Source organism: Miniopterus natalensis, chromosome 2, assembly GCF_054644295.1.
Source record: "Miniopterus natalensis isolate mMinNat1 chromosome 2, mMinNat1.hap1, whole genome shotgun sequence".
NCBI classification, from domain to species: domain Eukaryota; kingdom Metazoa; phylum Chordata; class Mammalia; order Chiroptera; family Miniopteridae; genus Miniopterus; species Miniopterus natalensis.
In genome coordinates this window covers 35960778-35983098 of record NC_142082.1, presented here as the reverse complement: position 1 = coordinate 35983098, position 22321 = coordinate 35960778, and the positions used below count along the sequence as shown (strand labels likewise).

The following is a 22321-nucleotide window of genomic DNA, read 5'->3' as shown; positions in this document are numbered from 1 at the left end:
AACATACATCCTAAGCCGAGTGCCAGAATGTGGACACTGGTCAATTACATGCATGGGATCAGGGAGAAAGAAGTCTGTCCCAGTGGCTCTCAGACGTTGCGGGGGGCAGGGGGAGAATCAATGAAAAATTGGCGACAGGCAATAAATCCAAATATTAAATAAAAAATATCAGAGAATGTTTGGCTATTGAACCTGCCAAATTTTGTTTTAAAAACACAAGTGGAGAGGTTGGGGCGAAGGGTCTAGCGCTTTTAGGTCTAGTGTCGTAGTTGACCACGGTCCACATTATGTCACTCTCTTCCAAGGACGGGAACTGCGCCTTGAGGTCTTCATCCTACTTGCTCTGAGCTGGAAGAAAAGTCAGGTTGGTGGTGTGGTGTGGTGTGGCCTGGGGCTCTCCCCTCTGAGCTGTCACATGAGATGGCTGGCTGTTACGATGGTATGTCATGGGACTTACTGTGGTTAAAAGTGAGAGAGTTATCCAGGCTGCCCAGCTGCTGCAATCTGGCATGCATCATTCCTGTTCTGTTATGGGAAACAGGCAATGTCTGAGACTTTCGATCATGAACTATGGGTCCCAACCCTTCCTGGTTCCTGCAACATGAGTGAAATGGGATAGAAGCAAAAGTTAGATTTGTTACACTGCAGAGAAACGGGGAGCGTTAGTGAGGCGAGGACACAGCAGAAAGGAGACGGGCCACGCGTGGACCAAGCACAGCGAGCCTGTCTGTGAGCCAGAGACACACACGGCTCACAGCAAAGCACTGATGATGACAGAGAAGTCAAAACCAAGCCAAAGCAGAGAACATTTCAGTTTTAGAAAGTACTTTAGAGATGCTACTTAAAAAAAAAAAAAAAATTGAACATCAGTCCAATGTGGTGCTAAAGTTAGCGTTCTGACAACTGCCAAAACGCCAAAAATCTTTTTGAATTATATGTGCTATTAAAGAGCAAAAATATTTTTTTTTAATTAAAAATAATGCATTGGGAGAAACAGAGAACAAACATGCAATGGGCAGGATTTTACGAAATGGTTTGAACACCTTCTTACCCAGGTGGGAAGGAGAAGAGCCACACACTTTGTTAAACTTGTCAGCAGTCAAGTAAAGAAAACAGAAAAGTGACCTGGGTTAGCAATCAACCAGCTAACTTCCTGTTGTGTACCACCACCAGAGCGGATGAAAAATGAGGCCAGTGCTGGAATGACACCTGTCCCCGTCCCTTAGCCAGCAGTCTCCCTCCTTGTGTTATCGTGTGGACTAGAACAGGGCATGCACGGAACATCATAGGGCAACATGCTGCTGGGTGATTTCAAAGTGACACAATGAGAAGGCGCAGTATTCATAAAACTGGACCACCAGAAATGGCAAACACTGACGACATTTACATGATCGTTCCGAATCTTTTTCACATGCAGCAGAGACCGTGGCGATTTTCTATAAAGCATGGCGTGTCTTTCCACAGTGCACACAGCACAGTCCGCCACCTCCACCCCCACTTTCCTCTGCTCATCTATTTTTAAGATGGCCAAAGGATCGTACTTTTATATGCAAATATATACAAGGTGCTTATGAAGTTGGAGGATTTTCTCTAAAAAAATTAAATGTATAACCATTGGAAAACGAGTTCACAGTTTCACAAAACCCAATTTTAAAATATTTTGTTGGGGCAGAAAACTTCAGCTTCCCACATTCACCATATTCAGCTCTGAGGCATTTTATTCTATTTTGCATTTTCCAAATGCCATCTTGTGACGTAGGTGACAGTTACTGCCAGGAGGGTGTGAAGCTTGCCCAGTTCAGTGCCTTTTTGTTACAAATACATTTTCTGTCCATCTTCACGGGACAGTCAAAGGGAATATACTGTATAAGGATACCTTGTGTATACTTGCATTTGGTACTCAAAATCTCAAATGTAAAAATTACGGTTATGATAAAAACAAAAAAATTAAGATTAGAGAACTTTTAGTGCCACCATATTTCAATTAAACATAGAAAATATTAATAGGAGGAAAGCATAAAATACTCTCTCTAAATTTGCTCTTTTTAAAAGAAAACATATACTTTTATTTAATATAAAATATAATTCTGAAAACTTCTCAAATATCCCAAGAACAATATTAACATCAAAATGCAAAATCTTCACACTCAGACAGAAAGTCTATTAAAAATCTCTTTCCTATTTCATTGCTATAAAACAAAATTAGAAATTAGAGAAAAAAATTTCAATTACAACTAAATTTTAAAGTTTTTCCTAAAACAAATTTTTACTTATCATTAAACTATTAAAAACAATAGCATTAGAAACATAAGATATTTAGACCAGGACCCCATAAATACATTATCACAGGATACACAACATGGAAAAAGACAAATACAGACACACTGAATGACTACAGGGCAGGGTTAAGAACTTGGTAATGACAAAATGTGCTCTAGGGAAATACCTCCAAAGAAGGAGCTGCCTGGGTGCCCATCAGCAAAGAGTTTCTAGCTCTCCTCAAACTCAATGCAGAACCAAGAGTATGTCGTGGGGCAGGGCAGTGTGGATTTATAATACTCCACAAAGAGTTCTGGTCGGATAAAGACACAGGGCATGGACAGCTTACTTAGAAGTAGAGGAGAAAAGGCATAATTGTAGAGGTTTTGTGTAAATCCAAACAAACGTGAGATGGACTGAAAACATTCTTTCATTAAGGAAAAGGGAAAGTGGTTAGATGATAAATCAGTATCTTTGTAGCTGGGAGGCAGAATGGTAAAAACAAAATAAAAAAAAACTACCTTGGAAAGTAAAACAGGGAAAGAAATAATTGGGGAAGGAGAAAAGAGCCAGAAGACACATCAAGAGGAACTGGGAGAAGAGACAGAGAAGACAGAAGGCACAGGACATGAGGGAGAATTTGGAAGCAAGTGTAGAAGTGTAGCCACAGGCCACAAAGGCAGGTCTTTCCAAGAGATATTCATGAGACAAAACGAGACAGAAGGAACATGGGCGGAAGATGCTCACAGATTTTATGGTAGCAATCCAAAGACCTGCCAACTGTCTTCATGGCTGTTTATGAGAATTCCAACTGCCAATCACTACAGATGACAATTCCTACACATTCAGATCCAAGTAATACAGACAATGACATAACACTTTAAACTGAAATCCCCACAGTACCTGGCTATATATCTCTTCCCCATGTACTGGAACTGGTGCAAGCAGACTCTGCAGACAGGATGAAAGATTGTTAGGGAAACGTGAAGATAAAATTATTTTCAATGCATTATTGTTTTTAAACCCATCAACAATAACACACTCAATAAATTCTTACTAGCCCCTTACATCTGGTTTTCAGAAATTCTCTAGACGGCCCTTCTAAACCAAGAAAAAATTACTAACCTGCAAAGGAGGCCCCATATTATGCTGTTGCCAGTACTGTGGTGGGCGGTGAAAGCCACACAGAAGAAAGGCCTGGGACCCGTGGGATTGTCCATCCACCCAGGGTTTAGACATAGATCCCAGGCAGTCTGCCTTAGAAACCACAACGGAAACCTCATGCACGGCTGCACTGTTCTGAGTTGCTTATTTGTTCTCATTTGAATCTATGTAAAGAGCTCTCTCTTTAGGCTTAATAAACTGGTTCCTTACAGACATCAAGTATGTAGTTTTTAGTTTTGTTTCAATATACCCACAACATTGATTTTTTAAAAAGCATATATTTAATAAGAGGCAGTTAAAATAATGTCCAATAAGTTCTGATGCTGAATCTTGTCTCACCATCTGACAACTCCCACCTTTAACTCAGCAGAGAGAAAACCCATGAGGCTATGAAGCAAAACACACAAAGCTCAGAACAAAATAGGTTTCCACATAAGTTTGTGCAAATACGTCTGGGCAGCAAATCATGACCCCACAAACAGATGTAAAGCCACTTATGGTTATGATTTACCCAATGATTGTGAACAGTCACAGTACTGCAGAAATAATGTTTTACTGCAGAAGCAGTAGTGTGTTTGATGGTGGGGTATTGCCTGAGACCCTGCTGGGGTCTTAGGGAGTTTACTCTACATGCAAATTTTTCAAAAATCCAAAAAATTCTGAATTTGTAAAATCATCTGACCCCATCAGTTTTGGATAATGGATTGTGGATTTGTGAAATGAGCTTAAAGAAAATCAGAAACTTAAACTGAAGAGATAAAATGAGATAATATAGATAGTATATAAGATTTTACTTACCATATATTTTTAAATTATACTAATTTTTCTATCTCAGTTTCTGCATCTATTTAAGTTAGATTCAACTTAGAAATGCAGCATCCACCCAACTCAGCTAATATATTTTCTGTTTCTTTATTAAATTGGCTTATACACATAAATAGTTATCTCTTATAACAACCAAATATCTAATAATTTAAGGTTGGTCACTGCCCACTGAGTCATGATGTCCTGAGAGCAGGTGCTAGGGTGAGGTCAGGACAAATAGCTTAAGAGTAGGTATGGATGTGAATATACAGAATTCCTGGTTCAACCACATGATATTCTTCACACCTCTTGACTGGCCAGGAAAAATCAAGAGGCAAATAGCAAAACAAAACTACTCACTCAGATATTGTGAAAAAATCCATAAGTTCAGATGTTGAAGCCTTGTTCCAATATGTAAACAAAGCATCTAGAAAGCAAACATTTATCTGGTCAGAATCATGATATGTATTTGTTACATTAGGAGACGGGACAAGATTTCAGCGTGTAGGCCACCAAACCCCTTTTATAATTAATCAAAGGAAGAACCACAGTGACCAATCTATACTGGATAAGTTATACGATGGGCTTATTCAACCTAAAGAAGCTACATTTGAACACTTGAACTTCAATTTCTTCATACATCATCTAGTGCTATATAACACATACTTAACTTATATATAATGTGCTCTTAAGTGGACTAGAATGTTTAAAGAATACAAATGGGCATAAAATTTAAAGTCAGGTTCTCTCTTGATCTGCTATAGAATCCCTCAGTAGGGAATCTGCTGAAAATTCTTGCATGTACATAAGCACTCCCTTCCTGACACAACACACACACACACACACCAATGGAAGCATATATACTAAACACACTGTTTTGCCCTTTGACTTTTAACTCCACAATACAGCTTAGATCTATCTCAATCTTTTTCAAGATGCATAATATTCCATGCTACGGATGCACTATAATTGAGTTTGTCAGTCCCTTACTGATAGACATTTACTTGTTCCTCCTTATCCTTATGCCATTATGAATTATGCTTTGACAAACATCCTTCTACATGTGTCTTTGCACACCTGCCCAACTACATCTATAGGACAAATTCTTAGAAGTGAAATAGCTATGTCAAATGGTATGTGCATTTCCAATTTTCAGGCAACCTGAAGGCAATTTCTCCCCACCCCATTCCATACACAAAAATCCGTTCTAGGTAGATATTAAGATTTAAATGTGAAAATTTAAATAATATAGCTTTTAAAGAAAATATAGGAGAACATCTTCATGATCCTGGGGATACGTGAAGATTTCTTAATTCTAATTATAAAAAAAAGAAATTAATAACTTCAGGTAATATTTTAAAATCTTATAAAACTCTTTTGAGCCCTGGCTGGGTGGCTCAGTTGGTTGGAGTGCTGTCCTGTGCACCAAAAGCTTGTGGGTTCAGTCCCTGGCTGGAGTGAGTACGGGAAGCAACTGACAGATGTTTCTCTCTCTTTCTCCCTTCCTCTCTCTCTAAAATCAATAAAAACATATATTTTGGTGAAGATAAAATAATATAATAATAATAAATAAAATGAAACTCTTTTGAAGAGGCTGAAGTCTTAAAATATGTGCATGGCCAAAGAGCTGACTTTAAAGGTAACTTTCACTTGGATGTAAAATTTTTAGTATTTGTCTTTAAAAAGCAGTTATGTTCTAGTTATAGATCATATTTATTATTTGAAACTTAAAACATATATTAAAAAATTTTAAACAAAGGAAAAACAGGATCATAGCTGGCTAAAAGTCCCTACCATAACGTAAAGTTTAGAACATTTGACTTAATGGAGAGAATTTCAACTTTATAACCCAAGTATCAGAATAAATGCCCAGTGCTTTTGCATTTGGTCCTCATTCAAAGAAAATCTTGTTTGTTCTTTTTTAACTAGCTATTTAAAAGTAACAAACTGACAGAAGGATAAAATTACCCAGTCCTGAAGCACTTTAAGAACAGGCATGCTGTTCCTAACATCTGAGTTACAATATCAGGCTGGTTTGCTGCTAAAACATAAGTTTGATATAAAAGAAACACTATTTTCAGACAGAAATACCTTCCACTGGGTGTTCAACGCCCACACCTATTGCCACCAGACACAGGCAGCACGAGGAGTCTTCAGATTCTTGAAAAACGGCATTTTGTTTGCAAAGGAGTTCTCCTTCACTCAATGACCTTAATGAAGGTCACTGAGTGAAGGTCATTAATGAAGCACTACACTTTCTCATTTGTTGCAGGAAAAATAAGACAACATTTTGGTCCAAAAGAAGAGATGTGACATTGTACCATGGCATAATATCATGTGATTGGTCATATCACAAAACCAGAGTTGGAGCTGTCCTGTCATGGATGTTTACAAGCTTACGTGGTACCGATAAAGCACTAATGTTGTGGTCACTCCTATTTAAAAATGTGGCTGTCAAACCCTTAATCAGTACCACTATTTCCATTAGAAAATGAAAACAACATACTTTGCTTCCAGGTAAAGCCAGGAATGTCACACACTTTAAATGGAAGAGATGCTGAGGTTCCCTAACACCATATTTTCTAATTCAAGACATAGACTAATAAAGTTATGCAAGTTACCAGTAAGTTTGTTTAGACAAATGAAATTTAAAACAAAATCAAAAGCTACTTTATTTTTCTGTGTCTGTCTCCTTTAGTTAAGATGATAGGTCTGGGATTAATATAAATTTATAAAATAGGACCATTCACATTTTGGAACTCATTTTCCAGAATAAAATAATTAATAAAAATACTTTTACAAAGTAAGATTTTTATATTTCTACTCCATTTAGAGAATTAATATGCATTTCAAACAAGGAAGAAAACCTTTTAAATCATTGTATCCTTTCAACCAATTACAATTTGTAAAAAATAAACCAAACACTGAAACAAGGAAAGGAAAGCAGATTATCTCCAGTTTTACCTACCATCAGACATGCTTTTTAAGATGTAGAGGAAACACATCAGCAGGCTCTTAATCTCAGACTGATCAAGTTTGTCACAGCGAACCATAGCATTTCCCAAAGTGCCACTTTGTTGGTGCTGAAAAAGGAAATACAGGTGGGTTTTCTCCTTGAATAACAGGTAAGACAAAATTAGTTTACTTTTCTCCCTCGGAAGAGAAAGATTCTTAGAATTGAGTCCAATCATTCAAATTGGACGGTATTAATAACTTGTTGACAAATTACACACAAGAGCTACTCCTACTCCACACAAGCTCTGGCTTGTCTCCTACACTTTCCTAAGGGACAAGCCAGATGGCACAAACCCTTCAGAATGGATAACCATCGCTTTAGTTACCAGCTTAGTTCTGAAATGCCAAGTAAAACCTCATGCAGAAAAGTATGTGCTGGGATCAAACACAGAAATGATGATTCAGAAGACACTGCAGAACCAATCACATCCTCAGGAAAACGTCAGTGGCTGAAACAGCAAATGAAGTCTATGGTGCTGAGTACCAGCCACAAAAGCCTGGAACTGAGTTGCTGCCATTCAGTTACGTCGTGGGGCACCCTTGGGGGAAAACAGTGGGGAGGTGCCCCATAGGGACAAGGAGAGACACCTCAGCACAGCACTGCCAAAGACCCTAAACTGATGAGGTCATGCCATCATCAGCTTAGCTCAACACTGCAAACATCAGAAAGCTCAGGGTGCAGGGTGAGGGCAGTTTTGCCACTAGACAGCAGGTTCACATGTTCAAAGGGTTCACATAAAAAAATGCAGAACAAGAATCTCATCTCATGATAAAAACACAGAAAATTTTAAAATCCTCAAAGTTATATTTCCAATTGAAGGCAGGGAAATTTCTTGCCAAATACCAAAGCAGAAAGATCAGTGAAAAACTATCTTTTATTCAAGGTATTGGTGGGCAATTGAAAAAAAATAAAGAAATGTTAAATTAATAACATCCGTGAATATTTGTTTTTAAGGAAGAAATACTGGTGCAACCAGTGGCAAAACCATGGTGCAGATGCCTCCCCGGCCCACCCACTTCGTCAGGGCCGCCAGGAGAACGCAGTGCTTCCTGCAGCGGGAGGGAAGGCGCGGCATGCAACGTCTCCTCGGGCAGAGGTGGGATCGTTAGAAGGGAAAAATCCACAGTGACCCGGTTTCTCCTGGCTGACTGGCAGCTCTCCTCCTCCTCGCCAGCACTGCGTATGACACAAGCGGAGTGCCTCCTGAGCAGCTTCTCCCTCTACACACGAAGGCATGTCAGGGCCAAAGGGAAAGTTCAACAGGTCATGACGCACACCCACACTGCGATGCTCGCCCACAGAACTGCGGTTACGGACAGTCATGTCAATGCCAGCCACGGAGACACGCCATCGGATGACAAACCTGGTGCCGAGGAGCGGCGCTTTCCACGTTCCTGAGAGCTAGGAATACATCCCTAAATGGTTCACCTGTTTACTCGTACATGTGCTTGCCTATACCTTGAAATAAATTAGGACAACAGTGGCCAAGGTGAGACCAACCTGCCACGGATCCAGGTTTAAATCCAAGCTTTATCCATTCCCACAAGGTTCCAAAGAGTCTGAGCCTTAGTTATTTCAGACGAAAGGTTAAATAGGAGGAAACTCTGTTGGACTGGGGTTGGGGGTGCAGCGTGAACAGAGTGATTTCAAATAAAGCCTTACCCCTGAATCACCTGTATGGTCAATTAATCTTTTGTGGAGCCAGCTTTGGACCCAACGCCCATTTGTAAGGACAGCTGTGTTGTAAATGGTGTTCTCCGGCATACAGACCACAGGGATTCTAACTGAGAAGCATTCTGATGTCCCTAGCTGTCCAACCTGCCAGAACCATTCGCTCAAACTGGAAATACTGCCCTGATCTGAAATTCTGGAAACAGGAATCAGGGGGTTCCAGGGAATGGGCCCCATCCTTAATTAGTGCTCTGATTATCTACCCCAGGTTTAACTGAGTTGTGTGTTTTTTTGTTTTTTTTTTAAGGTCACACAATGAACACTAGAACATGAAGCATGTTTACTTTGGGCTAAATCTATTTGTTATAAGAAACACTTAAATTAGTTGAAAAGAAATTACCTTATCCAGGGAGTTGCTTTTCTCACAGTTCCTTTCTGGAAAGCTGTTCCCTGAATCTGTGCTTATGAGGGATCCTCTCGAATCAGCTGTTCGCACACTGTTGATGTTTGGAGTTGAAGTCGTATATGGAGAAGCTAAGAGGAAATTAAGCCAAGACCAAAGACTAGGTGAGACAGAACAAAATCAAGATAAGCACTGAACTTAAAGAAAAATTACTTTTATGGCACTCATTTTTTCTGTTAGGAATTTGGTTCAAAAGTTTCATTCAATCACCTAGAGAGTAGATAAAAACAAACTTTAATCAGGCACATTCAGACGTGCTGCCAATTCACTTATGAGAAACCACCTTTGATTGCCAAGAATAAAGGTGCACACACACACTGTTTCAGAATGGGACAGAATAAAGACTTAAAAAAATTTTAAAAGATAATACCACTTTCAACCATCAAATTAAAAAAATTAAACCATGCAGCACACCCGCAGTATTCAAACTGTATGTTGAGGTGCCCTAGAGAACTCAGAGCAGTGTCATGGGAAAGTTTACATTTTCAAAGAAAACACAATGATACTTGACATCTGCCGGAAACTGTAGTTTCAATATTAGACTGTGCTACATTCCTTTTGATGATGTCATATCTTTCTGAAGCTGGGTATTTGGTGGTTGCTATGATAAAAAGCAAGTACTGGGCGAAAATCAGTGTGGAACAAAATGAGGAGGGCTGTGAGCAAACTGATTGCAAATTGGAGGAGTTGGGCAGTGGCCAACAGGCACACACATTCCATTAGTAAGAGCAGTGGTTATTAAAAATAAAATACAAAAGGTTTTCTTTTAAATTTACGGATGTTTTTCCAAATGCCTACTAAGCTGTTAGACTATAAGGACTTAAAGTTATTTGGCCCTAAGTACCTAATAAACAGAGCTGTTAGGTGTTTCTTTTGGCCTGGGGACTCCATGAAAAAATTACTGTGACAATAATGAGTGATATGAACTGAGGGCTTTTGGGAAGCTCCGCAATAAAGTTACAAGCAGAAAGGAAATCTAACTTGGATATAAAATTCGTGATATTCCTGATAAAACAGCATTTGAAGGCAGAAATCAGCACCCACCACGGTACTGTGGAAGTTTTCAACGTAATAGATTGACTTCCTGCTTAAATAAGATGCACGTAAATCACATTAAAAATGACTCTCAGACTTGTACATTCTGTGCTGAACCAAAATGCATGCCTCCAACAGAACGGCCTGGCTGGTCATGCAGATAGCAGGAGAAGACTTTTGGCACTGTGCTCCAGCAAGCTGTAAGCACAGCCTCCTACACCCAAGCTGAAGATGCCTTTACCTGGCACCTCACAACAGGCTGGCCATTTTCAGGTGTCAGCATGCAAATTAGCTGCCATGGACTAAAACACTTCTAAATTAATCCCTCCCCTATTTAACACTCAGGTTTATCCACCACCATTCCTGAAACCAATTCAGTGTATTAAAACCAAGAGCCAGAGGAATTTGAAGAGCCAGAGGAATTTGAAAATGTAAGTGAAGGATAGAACATGTGAACCACTGGCCACAGGCTACATTCCCCAGAATAGAAATGATGTGACTGATTGTCACAAGGAACAGGTGAAAACCCTATGGAAAACCTATGAGCTTTTTTCTCTACTGAGAGGGAAAAGAAACACACATTATGGCTAAATTATAATTACAGTCTTCCTAATATACTTGGACTTCATATTTAATGTAGAATACAGAGCTCAGGAGAAAGAGGTCCTCAGTAAAATTAGATCCTAAATTCTCAGAGTTTTAGGCTCAATTTCAGAACTACCATCCCAATCTAAGGCAAACAGATGGAAATGCAATAAATCAAAATCAACATGCTTAGTAGAATTACGTTCCTATATATTATATTGTGTGTGTTTATATTTAATATCCTGGCCTAGTGCATAACTTTGAAAAATCTTAAACACCATGTAAGTAAAATAAAAAGAAGTGTAGTTCACCTCTCTCCCGTTTATACAGACATCCCAATGCAATACATTCAGTAGGTGATAAAAGGAACCCTGAGGCTAAGAAAATGTATCTTTGAAAATGAATGTAATCTCAGCGTTTCTATATCCAGCAATAAATCAGTTTTAGAAACTTTCATGCACCATGTTCCAAAGACATTAAAAAAAAACAAACAACTGCTGAGGGCGCAGTCTCAATATGCATGGAAACAGGATTTCTTCTAAATGGAGAAGAAAGGAGAAAGTCTGCTCTCGAAGGATAAGTCCTGGGACTAAAGTTAACCAGAAACTCCTTGATGAATAAGAGCTGCTACAGGTACCAGAAACAACTAGTAAACCCAGTTCATGGGTGGGGCGTCCCTGAAAGGTATTCCTAAAAGGGAACAGGGATTTAAGTCTTTAAAGAGGGGGTAAATGTAGGCAAGGCTGGATATCAATAAGCCTGTGGTGGCAAATTCCTATGAAAAGTGGGTTCAGGTCTTCAAATGCCAGAAAGAATAAAAAAACACTGTATCAGTCTCAAGTACTTTTGGTAACTTCACCATGAACACAGAGTACTGAACGCCATTTATGTCATTGGAGTCATGCTGAGGATACCCAATGGTTCATCTTTGCATTCTCAATGCATCCCAAACCCTAACAAGGTGAATGAGGAACCAGAGGAAAAAAGTCAGACTCAGAACATCACCTCATTCTAGTCTGATCATTTCCACAGTCTTGAATCCTAAGAGTACTAGTCGGGGAGTTAAGACTTCAATACATCCCTAGGCCATGGGACTCATTGAATTGGAAACTAAGAGTATATCACAAAGCATGAATAATGCTAAAGAATTGTGATTATTACAATGGATGTCAAATGTTAACATTGAGTGTTTACCAGACCAAGTACAGCACATATCACATTAACCTTTATCCCTCTCTGTGACTCTGTTTTGGAGATGTGGGCACTGGGTGAAGAGGTGAGAAATCCTGCTCGTGGTAATGAGTAAATGGTGCAGTCTGGATCCAAAGCCACATCTGCCTGACTTAAAGCCGCTGCTGTGAACCACTACAGACAAGACTCTCTGAAGACAGCCCCTTCTCCACCCCAGGAGCATCGGCTGGGTGCACGGACGCAATGCAGCAAAGAAGACAGAGCAGAGGTCCCAGGACAATGACCAATGGAAATACTGTGTGCCAGGCTCTGCTCTGAGCATTGTGCATAAATTAATTCATTTAATCTCTACGACACCAAATGAGATGAGTATAACTATGAAAAATGTACATGAACATAAGTAAGATTAAGGATTGGCATTGGTATTGTAGGATGAATTCAGGCACTTAATATGAGGTTTCCAGTTTTATCACCTACATGAAATAGCATGTTAATAAGAAAAACACAAAAAGTAAGGACATAAACTCAGAATGAACAAGTCCTGCAAATTACTCAGCTAAAAGGACCACCCTTAATTCTGCCCTGAGAATTAGTGCCATTGTTAGGTGGTCTAAGCATTCACCAAGGCAAGGCTTTTCAGTTATTCCAAGTGTGATATAAGAGAAAGGACAAAGACAGAATAGGAATATGTCTGTGACAAATCTGTGAAGACATATATTTTTTGTATCATTTTCTTTATGAAGGAGTTGGCACAGGGGCTCAATTGTTTAGAATATTAATAAGTACATTTCTCAGGCATTTTCTTTCAGAGAAACTACTCCATTTGGATCTTGGTTTATGCCATCTGTTTTCCTCCTCATGGGGCTGCTCTTGTATTATTTCAGATAGAAAAAATATTCCAGGAAAGAAGATTTTAGAAAACCACTTTCAGGATTGCACTCTGGCCATAAATCACTATCCCCTTCAGGAATTACTCCGTCACGTTTCACCTAAATTGCTAACACTACAGATAAATCGTACCACTCCCCTCACACACACCTGCAAAGATATTCCTTTCCTAAAAGCATAAACACTCCAATTTACAGACTTAAAATGATAAATTAATTTAAGATTAACAAAAAGCCAATAGTACGAATATGTGAGTTAAGTGTACTATATTCAGAATTCATGAGACTCTGGGATCTCTATTTCAGTGTAGAGTTGAGGGGTTCCAGTCATTAACTATCAAAACCAGGAAAACAATATTCGAAGCAGAAACACAGACTTCAGAGTTCTCATCTGAAAGCTAACAAGTGATTGAAGACACTTTCGGAATAAACCAGAGTAGAGCCGAGACGAGGGCCAGCATTACCGATGCCAGAGATGGCGCCGAAGAGATCTTTGTGCAGGCTGTTGTCCAGCGTGTTTCCGGACTTCTGTGGCGTCACCAGCGGGTTCACAGCAGGCAAAGTGAGCGATTCCTCCTTCACAGTCTGCAAAAAGCAGAGAAAGAGAAGAAATGATCAAAGATGATTTAAAGAGTCCTCAGTGGATCTTGGAAGCGTGAGGGCAAGTGTTCGAACAAGACAGGATGGCCTGACAAGTTACATGTGCCCGAGTGGGAGGAACAGCCACGCGGGACACCAGAGGGGGGAAGGTGGCAGGTGGACCAGAGGAAGAGCAAGGAGAAGGGAGCGCAACATATTTAAAGCCTAGGGGGCACAGATTTGGGCCCATAAAGTCACTTCTGTCCTCAGAAGGTCTGGCACCTTTCCCTTTCCAGAGCTCTGACGTCCAACGGTTCTCTAAATTATTTGGGTATGTTTTTTCCTTCTGAAAAAGCCTCACGTGCTCTTTCTATCTGGAATGCGGGATTGATTCTCTTTGATGTTGGAAATTCTCCCACATGAGCACCAGTGATTTGCAGGAGCAGCAGCGAGAAATCTCTGCAAGTTTGGAGCTGCATGTGTACTATCGATCAGGGGAGAAACTATGTTAATTTTAAAGTGATGTCACCAAAGGGATTTTACTGGGTACTAGCCAAGGAGAGACCTGTGTTCCTTTTCCTCAAGACCGAAGCAGTACAGAGGATAGCACTATGCCCTGAATTACTTATTCTGATTAGAAAAGGTTTAGAGAATACATCCATGAAATACAATGTTGTATAGGGTGAGATGAGCGAGGTGCAGTTTAGTTAAGACAGTGAAAGTTTATGCCCTTTGGAATTACAAAAAACATTCTATAAATATGGCTTTTCTCAGGGCATCATTATTTAGTGTATTCGGAGGTGGAGAGTAAAAAATAGAGCAATGCATCACTAGGGAAAAGGAACAGGAATACGAAAAGTAACTTCCCAAGTACGCTAGATGACAAAGAGGCAAGATTAACAGCTGAGCTAGTTCACGGGTCCAGAATGAAAGGGAAAAGGCAATTGCGGAACTGGTAACATTTGTCCAAAGTAATGGCAGGTGGGCTCCAATTAAAAAATGTTGAGATAATTTCTGGGGTCATTCTTCAGTCAACTTAATTTCCAATACATTTTTAAATGACTAGATGAAGATAATATAAATTACTGTGGTCAGGCCTCTCTGGAGGTGGGGCCTGGCCTGACATCCAGCTTGACTTTCTAATTTTACACAGAGAGAGAGAGAGAGAGACTGAGACTTTAGCCCAAAGAGGTGACTTTTCAAAGACTGAGTTGTATGTGACAGTCAGAACTAGAGCTGGCATTGGGCTTTCATAACACACAGGTTAGAACGATCCTTTTCTCCTTTTTTAAACCTCCCTCCTCTATAAAAATCTGTTGACAACACAAAGAAGATCCTGATGTTTTACAAGACATCGGGGCATTAGGAAAGCATAATTTTTATAATGATTTTTAACAAGAATTGAAGGTTTACTGACTGACCTCATCTTAGCCAGAAATATAATTTACTAAGTACTGTGTATTATTATTGTTTTAGTGGTAAAAAAAAAAAAAAAAAAGAGAACAGGTATGTACTGGGTTGAATAGTGTTGCTCCCAAATTCATATCCATCCAGAACCTCAGAATGTGACCTTATTTGGAAATAGGGTCTTTGCAGATGCAATTAAGATTTAAGGTGAGATGAACTCATCCTGGATTAGGGTGTCCTTATAAGAAAAGGAGAGGACACCAGACACAGGAGAGGACACCAGAGACACAGACACACCATGGAGAAGGCCATGTGAAGGCAGAGGCAGAGATGCAGTCCCAAGTCAAAGAATGAAAGGATTTCGAGCAACCACCAGAAGCCAGGATAGAAGCAGGGATTCTTCACCCAGAAGGAACCAACCCTGCCGACAAACTTGACTTTGGACTTGTGGCCTCCTGACAGTAAGAGGATACATTTCTGTTGTTTTGGGCCACCCAGTTTGTGGTACTTTGTCAGGGTAGCCCCAGGAAACCAACACAGGCTGTGTATATGTAAATAGGCTTACGTACACTGCCGGGGTTCACAGGGAAGGGGGACACCTCTCTCACGTTGATCCGTTGGACATTTTCTATCAGCAGACCAAACAGAGGCAGGTAGAGCGTGGCTATCCTCGCTTGATGGCTCTAAAACAAAGGCACACATTGTAAGTTTATCCCAGGCTCTGAGAATTTAATGACAGACTGACCTGATACTAGCCATCTCCAGTATTTAGATACTTTCTATAAAGACTGCTATTAGATTGTACTCCATAAACAGAGGAAAATCTTAATGCTGTTACACTAATTTTTTAATTGATTACTTTCTTTATATTACTTAAAATAAAGGATATTTATTAATCTGTATTTCCTTCCTTTGGGGACCACTCACCCTTGAAGCATATCTGTCATCAAAAGAATGTTTGATCAGCAGGTTCTTGAGCACACTGATTGCGATCAGCCGGACCTCCCTGAACTCCTGGAGAGCAGTCCCCACCTCCCTCAGTAATAGTCCCACCAAGAAGTGGTTTCTGCAGAACTCATCTGTTAATGAGTAGTCAAGCTGAAGATCTGAAATGAGGACAGAAACTGCTTTAGTTAAAAGGTACCACCCTTTGAATAAAATAAAAACCAAACCCACCCTCTATAGTCAGCCCACCCTGGGTGTGGCTTCCAGTGGGAAAAGTCTGATTATCTAAGATACTATTCTACTTCTTAACACATGGAGCTCTTAACTGAAAGCAACATTTAAACACAAATGATTGCACTGGATTTTGATTTTGAAGCATATTATATCCTATATAATTCAGTTGGTGAATAGTTTTAGTACCAATTTTTAGAATACAGAACAACATATATTACAAGTGTAATTCTGTTATTGACATGAAGTTAAAGTTATACTAATTGACAGTATTATAGAGGAGTGGTCTATGGATAACAAACATGTAATTAAAGAAAAAATAAATATACATCGTCTATTAAAATGCTCTTTACTAAATGAGTTCATTTACCCATTTCCTGGCAAGTAATAGCCCATGTACATCCATTAAAATCCAATGTGCTTAAAATTAACACATTAGCAAATACCTTATTTATTTTTCTATCATTAAATGAAGAACTTATTTAATGCAGAATTTTAAAAAATATACTCAATACTTCTGTACCTCTAAAAGCAAGTAAACTAAAACAAAAGGGACAAAACACCAACCCAAACTAGGAAATCATCAGCAAGTTAAATGACAAAACTAAAAGCTCTTCTGGAAAAAAGGTAGATGCAAATGTGAAAGTACTGAAAGAGGGCAAATAAAAGCAGGTAAACATCACCCTGAAGCTGAAACGTCTTTCCAGTAAGCTGTGGCCAGGATTTTAACTTTTATACTGAATCCATTAGAGGAAAATCTATTGACCCTTCCTTTGACTTTAGTTTCATATTAGTTACTTCTAAACCTATCCAGAATACTGACCCAAGTCCTATGAAGCCCTTGAGCAGAAGCGAAAGATTATTCCTCTTTCCAGAATAATCATGTATACTCTTTACATTAAGCCCAGAGTATCCAAATGACAGTTCACAGCTTGAATCCACATAAACACCTTAGAAGAAAACTATTTATGTGTTTAACTGTGTGTGTGTGTGTGTGTGTGTGTGTGTGTACGTGTGTATGTGCAGGAAGAAGAGGGGTAGTGAAAAGGGAGAGAGGGGAATGATAAAATTCATTATATCATTATAAAAAATCATTCTTATCAAGGTAAAGTATCTGTAGGTGACCCATGCCCATATGCTTGGGGCAGTCCCTCTTGTCACCAAATACCCAGCATTCAACTAGGAGTCTGTGCCAGTCTGCCAGGCACCTGAAGGATTTCTAGCTCACTCAGTTCTGCAGGATAAGCAATTGGCCCTGCTGGGTCACAGCGGAAGGCAGAGAGCAGCATACACTCATTGCCCAGCCACTGGTTCTAAAGGGCCGCCCTCAGCACCCTGACAGGTGAGAGGAAAAGACAGTCACGGTCCCCAAGGACAAGGGGACTGGTAACAGACCGTGAGGTGAGGGAGGGTGTGATGAGGTTTGAAGTGCAGGGTGGAGAGCAATTAATTCCAGTGTGGTGCTGGGAGAGGGTGAGGAGGAGTCCTGGCAGGTACCACATAGGAGATGCTGTGACTGGCTGGGAAGGCAAATGAGGTTTCCCCCAGAGAGGTGGCTATTGGAGGTAGAGGGATGTCAGGGGTAGGCCTGCTATGTATGAGGAGCTGGGAGTAGCAGGTGTGTCTGAAAAATGGGGAAGAATAGGGAGTGAGACCAGACAGCTGGGCAGGGGTTGGACCAGAGGCTGTTACCTCAGCCCAGAAAGTCTCCAGATGTATACATGGCCCTAGCCCCTCACGTTCTTCAGATTGCCATGTTCTGGTCACCCTATCTCAAATGTCACCCTGTTTCACACCCCCTTTCCTTGCCTTGTTTTTCTCACCTTAGCAATAATCACTCTAACATTCTATAAATCTCCCTTAGGTAAAACAGCCAGGGATGATCCTCCTTGTGTGGATGAAAAGGGGTTCTACGGAAAGTAACCTCACAGGGCGATCTGATCACAAATTCCTAACTGGGCAGGTCATGGCGGGTAGTGGCACCCCAGGCATATGACTTTTTTTAGTAAAAGGTTGATCTTTGCCTTAAGCTAGACCTATCCATTGTTTTTGTGCATCTAGGCTACATTCCTTAGAAATAAGGGTAACCTTCCTGGCAACAGTCATCAGTTTGGCTCTAATAAAACCTTACGAAAATTCTTCAAAGGTTTGTACGCTTGTGGACACTTGCCCAGGACTGTATCCTGAGGCTAAAAATAGTTGGTGCTGGGTAAATATTTGTTAAATGCATGAATGCCAACTCTAGGGCCACAATCCCTCTTCTCATACCTTAAAAATCAGTCTGAGTCTGTTTGAGGGGGAAGATATTTATGTCTCTGAATGAATGCCTTTGCATATTTCTCTCTGAATTTCAGAGTCAGTTGATTTAGGTGTTATTAATAGCTTGGTGGCATCCTTCACTTTTTCTCTCCTTTAGCATAAATAATCCTGAGCACAAACGAGGCACCAAACCCAGCAAAGATCACTCAGCAGACCTGGCAGACTACTTCGATTTACTCAGTGAAGGTAAAGAAGTGACTGAGCTGAACTGAAAGATACGGGACAGTTAATACAGACCCAACATGCAAACGTAAAAGCGTGTGAAAAGCCGTGTTGCTTGTGCTTAGGTTACCGCCACCGCTACGGACAAGGGCTATGAAAATGGTGGAATGGTACACGTTTGCAGTGAACAGGTTTTCTTGTCTGTTTTACTTCTTAAAGAAGCATCCTAGAGGCCCAGGAGCAAAAAGCAAGACGCCTCCCTGGGACGTTAGGGCAGTGTCTCAGCTACAGCGAGAAGACATTCACTGGTTTATCACGAGCTTAAAAACGGCCCGAAGTGCACGGGCAATGCCTGGATGAAGAGCATGTGTGAGCACTTCAGCAATGACTTGCATCCTTTATCTTTAAAGGAGGGAAATGCAAGAAAGCAAGCGGCACACCCCACACCTACCTACAGGAGTTTCATTTGACTCCACGGCTGGTGAAAGAAAAGCTAATTCATGAGAAAAAAGGAAAAGTGAAACAAATAAAAATAAACTACAGTAAGTAAAATGGATTTCTATTGTTTACACAAAGGAGCGTTTCAATGAAACAGGGTCACACTAACGTGATCTATAGTCGGGTAAGTTTGCTGACAAGTAAGTTCCCGTAGGACATTTTTATCAATATTTTTTAACATTGAAATTTAGCTAGAAAAAAATTAATCCATCAATGAGAAATTCAAATGTCATGTTGGAGTCAATTCTCTCATCTTATTAAAAATAAATGACTCTCTTAGTGAAAAGGCTAAGTAACTATAGGTAAAGGTAAGGTTACCTTGGTATCTTTGAATCCTGCCTTTTCCAAATGGCATTGGTAAGTTCAACGGAATATAATGTTCATGATTACACACCACACGGAGAAATTCAAACTTGTATTCAAAGAGGGTCTGCAGGGAAAAAAAGAAGTTTAGTCCTAAGTTAAATACCTCACTGGACACTTTATACAGCATCCTAAAAAACCTGTAAGAAACAACAGACCCAGTCTTCAGCTTCTTGACTGTCTTGGAACGGCATGCTCTACGCTATTTTAGATTTTAGAATGACTACAGGGACTTGTTTGAAAATTGAGAACACATTTCATTAAATGATGTTCTCCACTGGTTTTTAGGGCATTTATTATTTATGTCCCTCCTACTTCAATGAAGGATTTCAGGCGGCTTACAATTATAGACACAGACTGAACACAACAAAAAAGATGGGTAAGAGAAAGGCCCCCGTTACTTCTATTTCCTTGCTAAATAAATCATGACTCCCAACACATATACTTCCAGTTTTGCAGCTGAGAAGTCACTTCAGGGGTTTACAAGAAAATCAAACAGATATGTTTATTTCACATTCAGAATTCCCGCGTCCCTAACATCTCACACATTAACGCCAAGTGAGTACTAGGTAGTATCTTCAAGAGAGGGGAGTGAGTTGTGTCTCTGGGAATGAAAGAAAATTCTGATGTGAACCAAGAGAAACAGGTGGGTTTCTGGAAGCGAATCGGTGAGACGAAAAGAACAGCATGCAACACACACTACCTTCGGGTCTCCAGGAGCAAAGCAGCTGGTGTAGTTGTTGATCTGCTTAAAGACGAAGCCCCTGTCCATGAAGGTGAAACATCTCTGCGGACAAAACAACCCACAACGGTAAGTACTTAAGCCCAGGGTTTTTGGAAAGTTGGGTTCTAATCAGTCCTTACTGCTAACAAGTTTATCCTTTAGAGTGCAAACATACCATTTACATTGGCTAAGCAACTATGAACTACTGTACACTAGCTACTCCTCGAGAAAGGACATTTCAGTCGTCACTTAGAGGACACCCTCTTGCCCGGAGCGCCCACCTTGATGAAGACAGCAAGGCTGTGATTCGCATTCTTCGATGCATCTGGGTTATCTCGAAACTTCTGAGTGATGTGTGGCATCAGCATATTCACAACTGTTTCCACTGCATGATGATAGGACGCAGGAAATCTCTGGTTTCGCAAAACCTGAAAAGAATTTAGGGCAAACAATTTGCTTTAAGTTGCAACCCGTTGGGGGAAAATATCTCATCCCTGAGTCCGTTTTTAAAAACCCCCAGCATTCTAATCTTATTTATCTGGAATTAGATAAGATGAATTATCCTTTCTCCTCTCAAAGTACTGTACAAGTATGCTAATACTTCAAATAAGCGCTGTGGATTAGACCTCAGATCTCAAACTTTGGCATGATAAAGGCCACCCTAGAGATGTTTACAGAAATATGGAGATGTGCTGGTAGTCAGAGACTGATCAGGAGCTGTGCTTTCCCGAGCACTTCTGGGGATTCTCATGCCTGTACTGCTCAGACATCTCTTTAGAAAACACTGCCTTAGGTTTAAGCTTCAAGTACTCAAACTGAAAAGACAAAGATGGATGATTGTACGTTGCCAGTTGAAACCGCTTAGAAGACCACTCAACAATTAGCTACCATTTACTGTATATCTTTTACATGTCAGGAACTGCACTAGATATTTTTATGTACTTTTTAACTGAATTATTATTAATTATTATTAAACTTTATGAGTTTGACCCTCATTTTTACAGGTCAGAGAGGTTAAGCAAATGTGTCCTCAGTCACACAGCCATCACCTAACCAAGATTCAAATCCAGATCTACCATGGGTCCGAGGCCTGTGCTCTCTCTGCTCTGAGATGCCCGCTGCCCCCTTCCTGCCTGTAATAAGTGGAACCACTTAATAGGGCCTGCAATGTGAAGGGGGCTGAATGAGATGCTCCATGCATTTATCCATTCATGCATGTGATTCTAACAGCCGCAAGAGGGGGGGTATTTTCATTCCCATTTTACAGATGAGGAAACAGAAGCTTAGAGAGAGTCATTAACAAGTACTAACTGATCTTTTAATATCCCTACTTTCTTCCTCCTTTTTAGTGGTGGAGCCCCCAGGTTTTATAGAGGCGCACAGCTGTCTAGCTAGAGACAACAGTTCCCAGCCTAATTTGTGGCTAGATAAGGGCCATGTGACTGAGTTCTGGCTGAGAGGCCGTAAGAGGAAGTGACATGTGTGTCTTCCAGCTATGCCCATAAAAGGAGTGGCTTGCCTTCCAAGTTCTCTTCTTTACCACTGCCTGGGATGCATGGTGGTGGTGAGCCGGTTTCTCCACCGGGTGCATAAGGAAGACACTTGGGCTGGATTACCGGACAGAAGGAGGGCGAGTCCCTAAAAGACCTTGGGGGACAAGGTTCCTCACTCTCCGAACTGCCTATTGGCTCATAATTTTCCAAAAGTAAGAGATGAACCTTCTATCTTATTTAAGGCACAATTATTTTGGTCTGCTTTGGAGCAACCAAACCAGTATCCCAATATGAAACAAACAGTATTTTGTAACACTAGACCTGGAACTTAGTATTTCTGACATGGAAGCATGCTTTATGTTATGCATTAAATACCAGAACCTATTATAAAATTTTGAAATACTAGCTTTATAATAATCTTAATATTCAAACCAATAACAAGAAAATCTTTGTAAACTTATATAAACCAAAGAATTAAGTGAGGTAAGAATCAAGTAATATCAATTTAAAGTTCACTTAAAAACA

At 40.2% G+C, this 22321-nt stretch overlaps 1 protein-coding gene across 7 annotated transcripts in view; it reads right to left on the bottom strand.

The window, feature by feature from the left end:
* The window catches only part of DOCK9 (dedicator of cytokinesis 9), a 255149-nt gene that overhangs the window by 42632 nt on the left and 190196 nt on the right, over window positions 1-22321 (bottom strand). For 3 of the 7 annotated variants that reach the window (XM_016203826.2, XM_016203829.2, XM_016203828.2), the window contains exons 28-38: window positions 20585-20731; window positions 20283-20366; window positions 19535-19646; window positions 15989-16167; window positions 15631-15744; window positions 13540-13660; window positions 9315-9448; window positions 7196-7310; window positions 4588-4654; window positions 3163-3210; window positions 458-594 (exon numbers count right to left, since the gene is read on the bottom strand). In XM_016203826.2, coding sequence (XP_016059312.2) covers window positions 458-594; window positions 3163-3210; window positions 4588-4654; window positions 7196-7310; window positions 9315-9448; window positions 13540-13660; window positions 15631-15744; window positions 15989-16167; window positions 19535-19646; window positions 20283-20366; window positions 20585-20731 — 1258 coding nt within the window. The remainder of the gene's footprint in view (window positions 1-457; window positions 595-3162; window positions 3211-4587; window positions 4655-7195; window positions 7311-9314; window positions 9449-13539; window positions 13661-15630; window positions 15745-15988; window positions 16168-19534; window positions 19647-20282; window positions 20367-20584; window positions 20732-22321) is intronic. The other 4 variants (XM_016203830.2, XM_016203832.2, XM_016203831.2 and 1 more) reach the window with 2 other exon arrangements.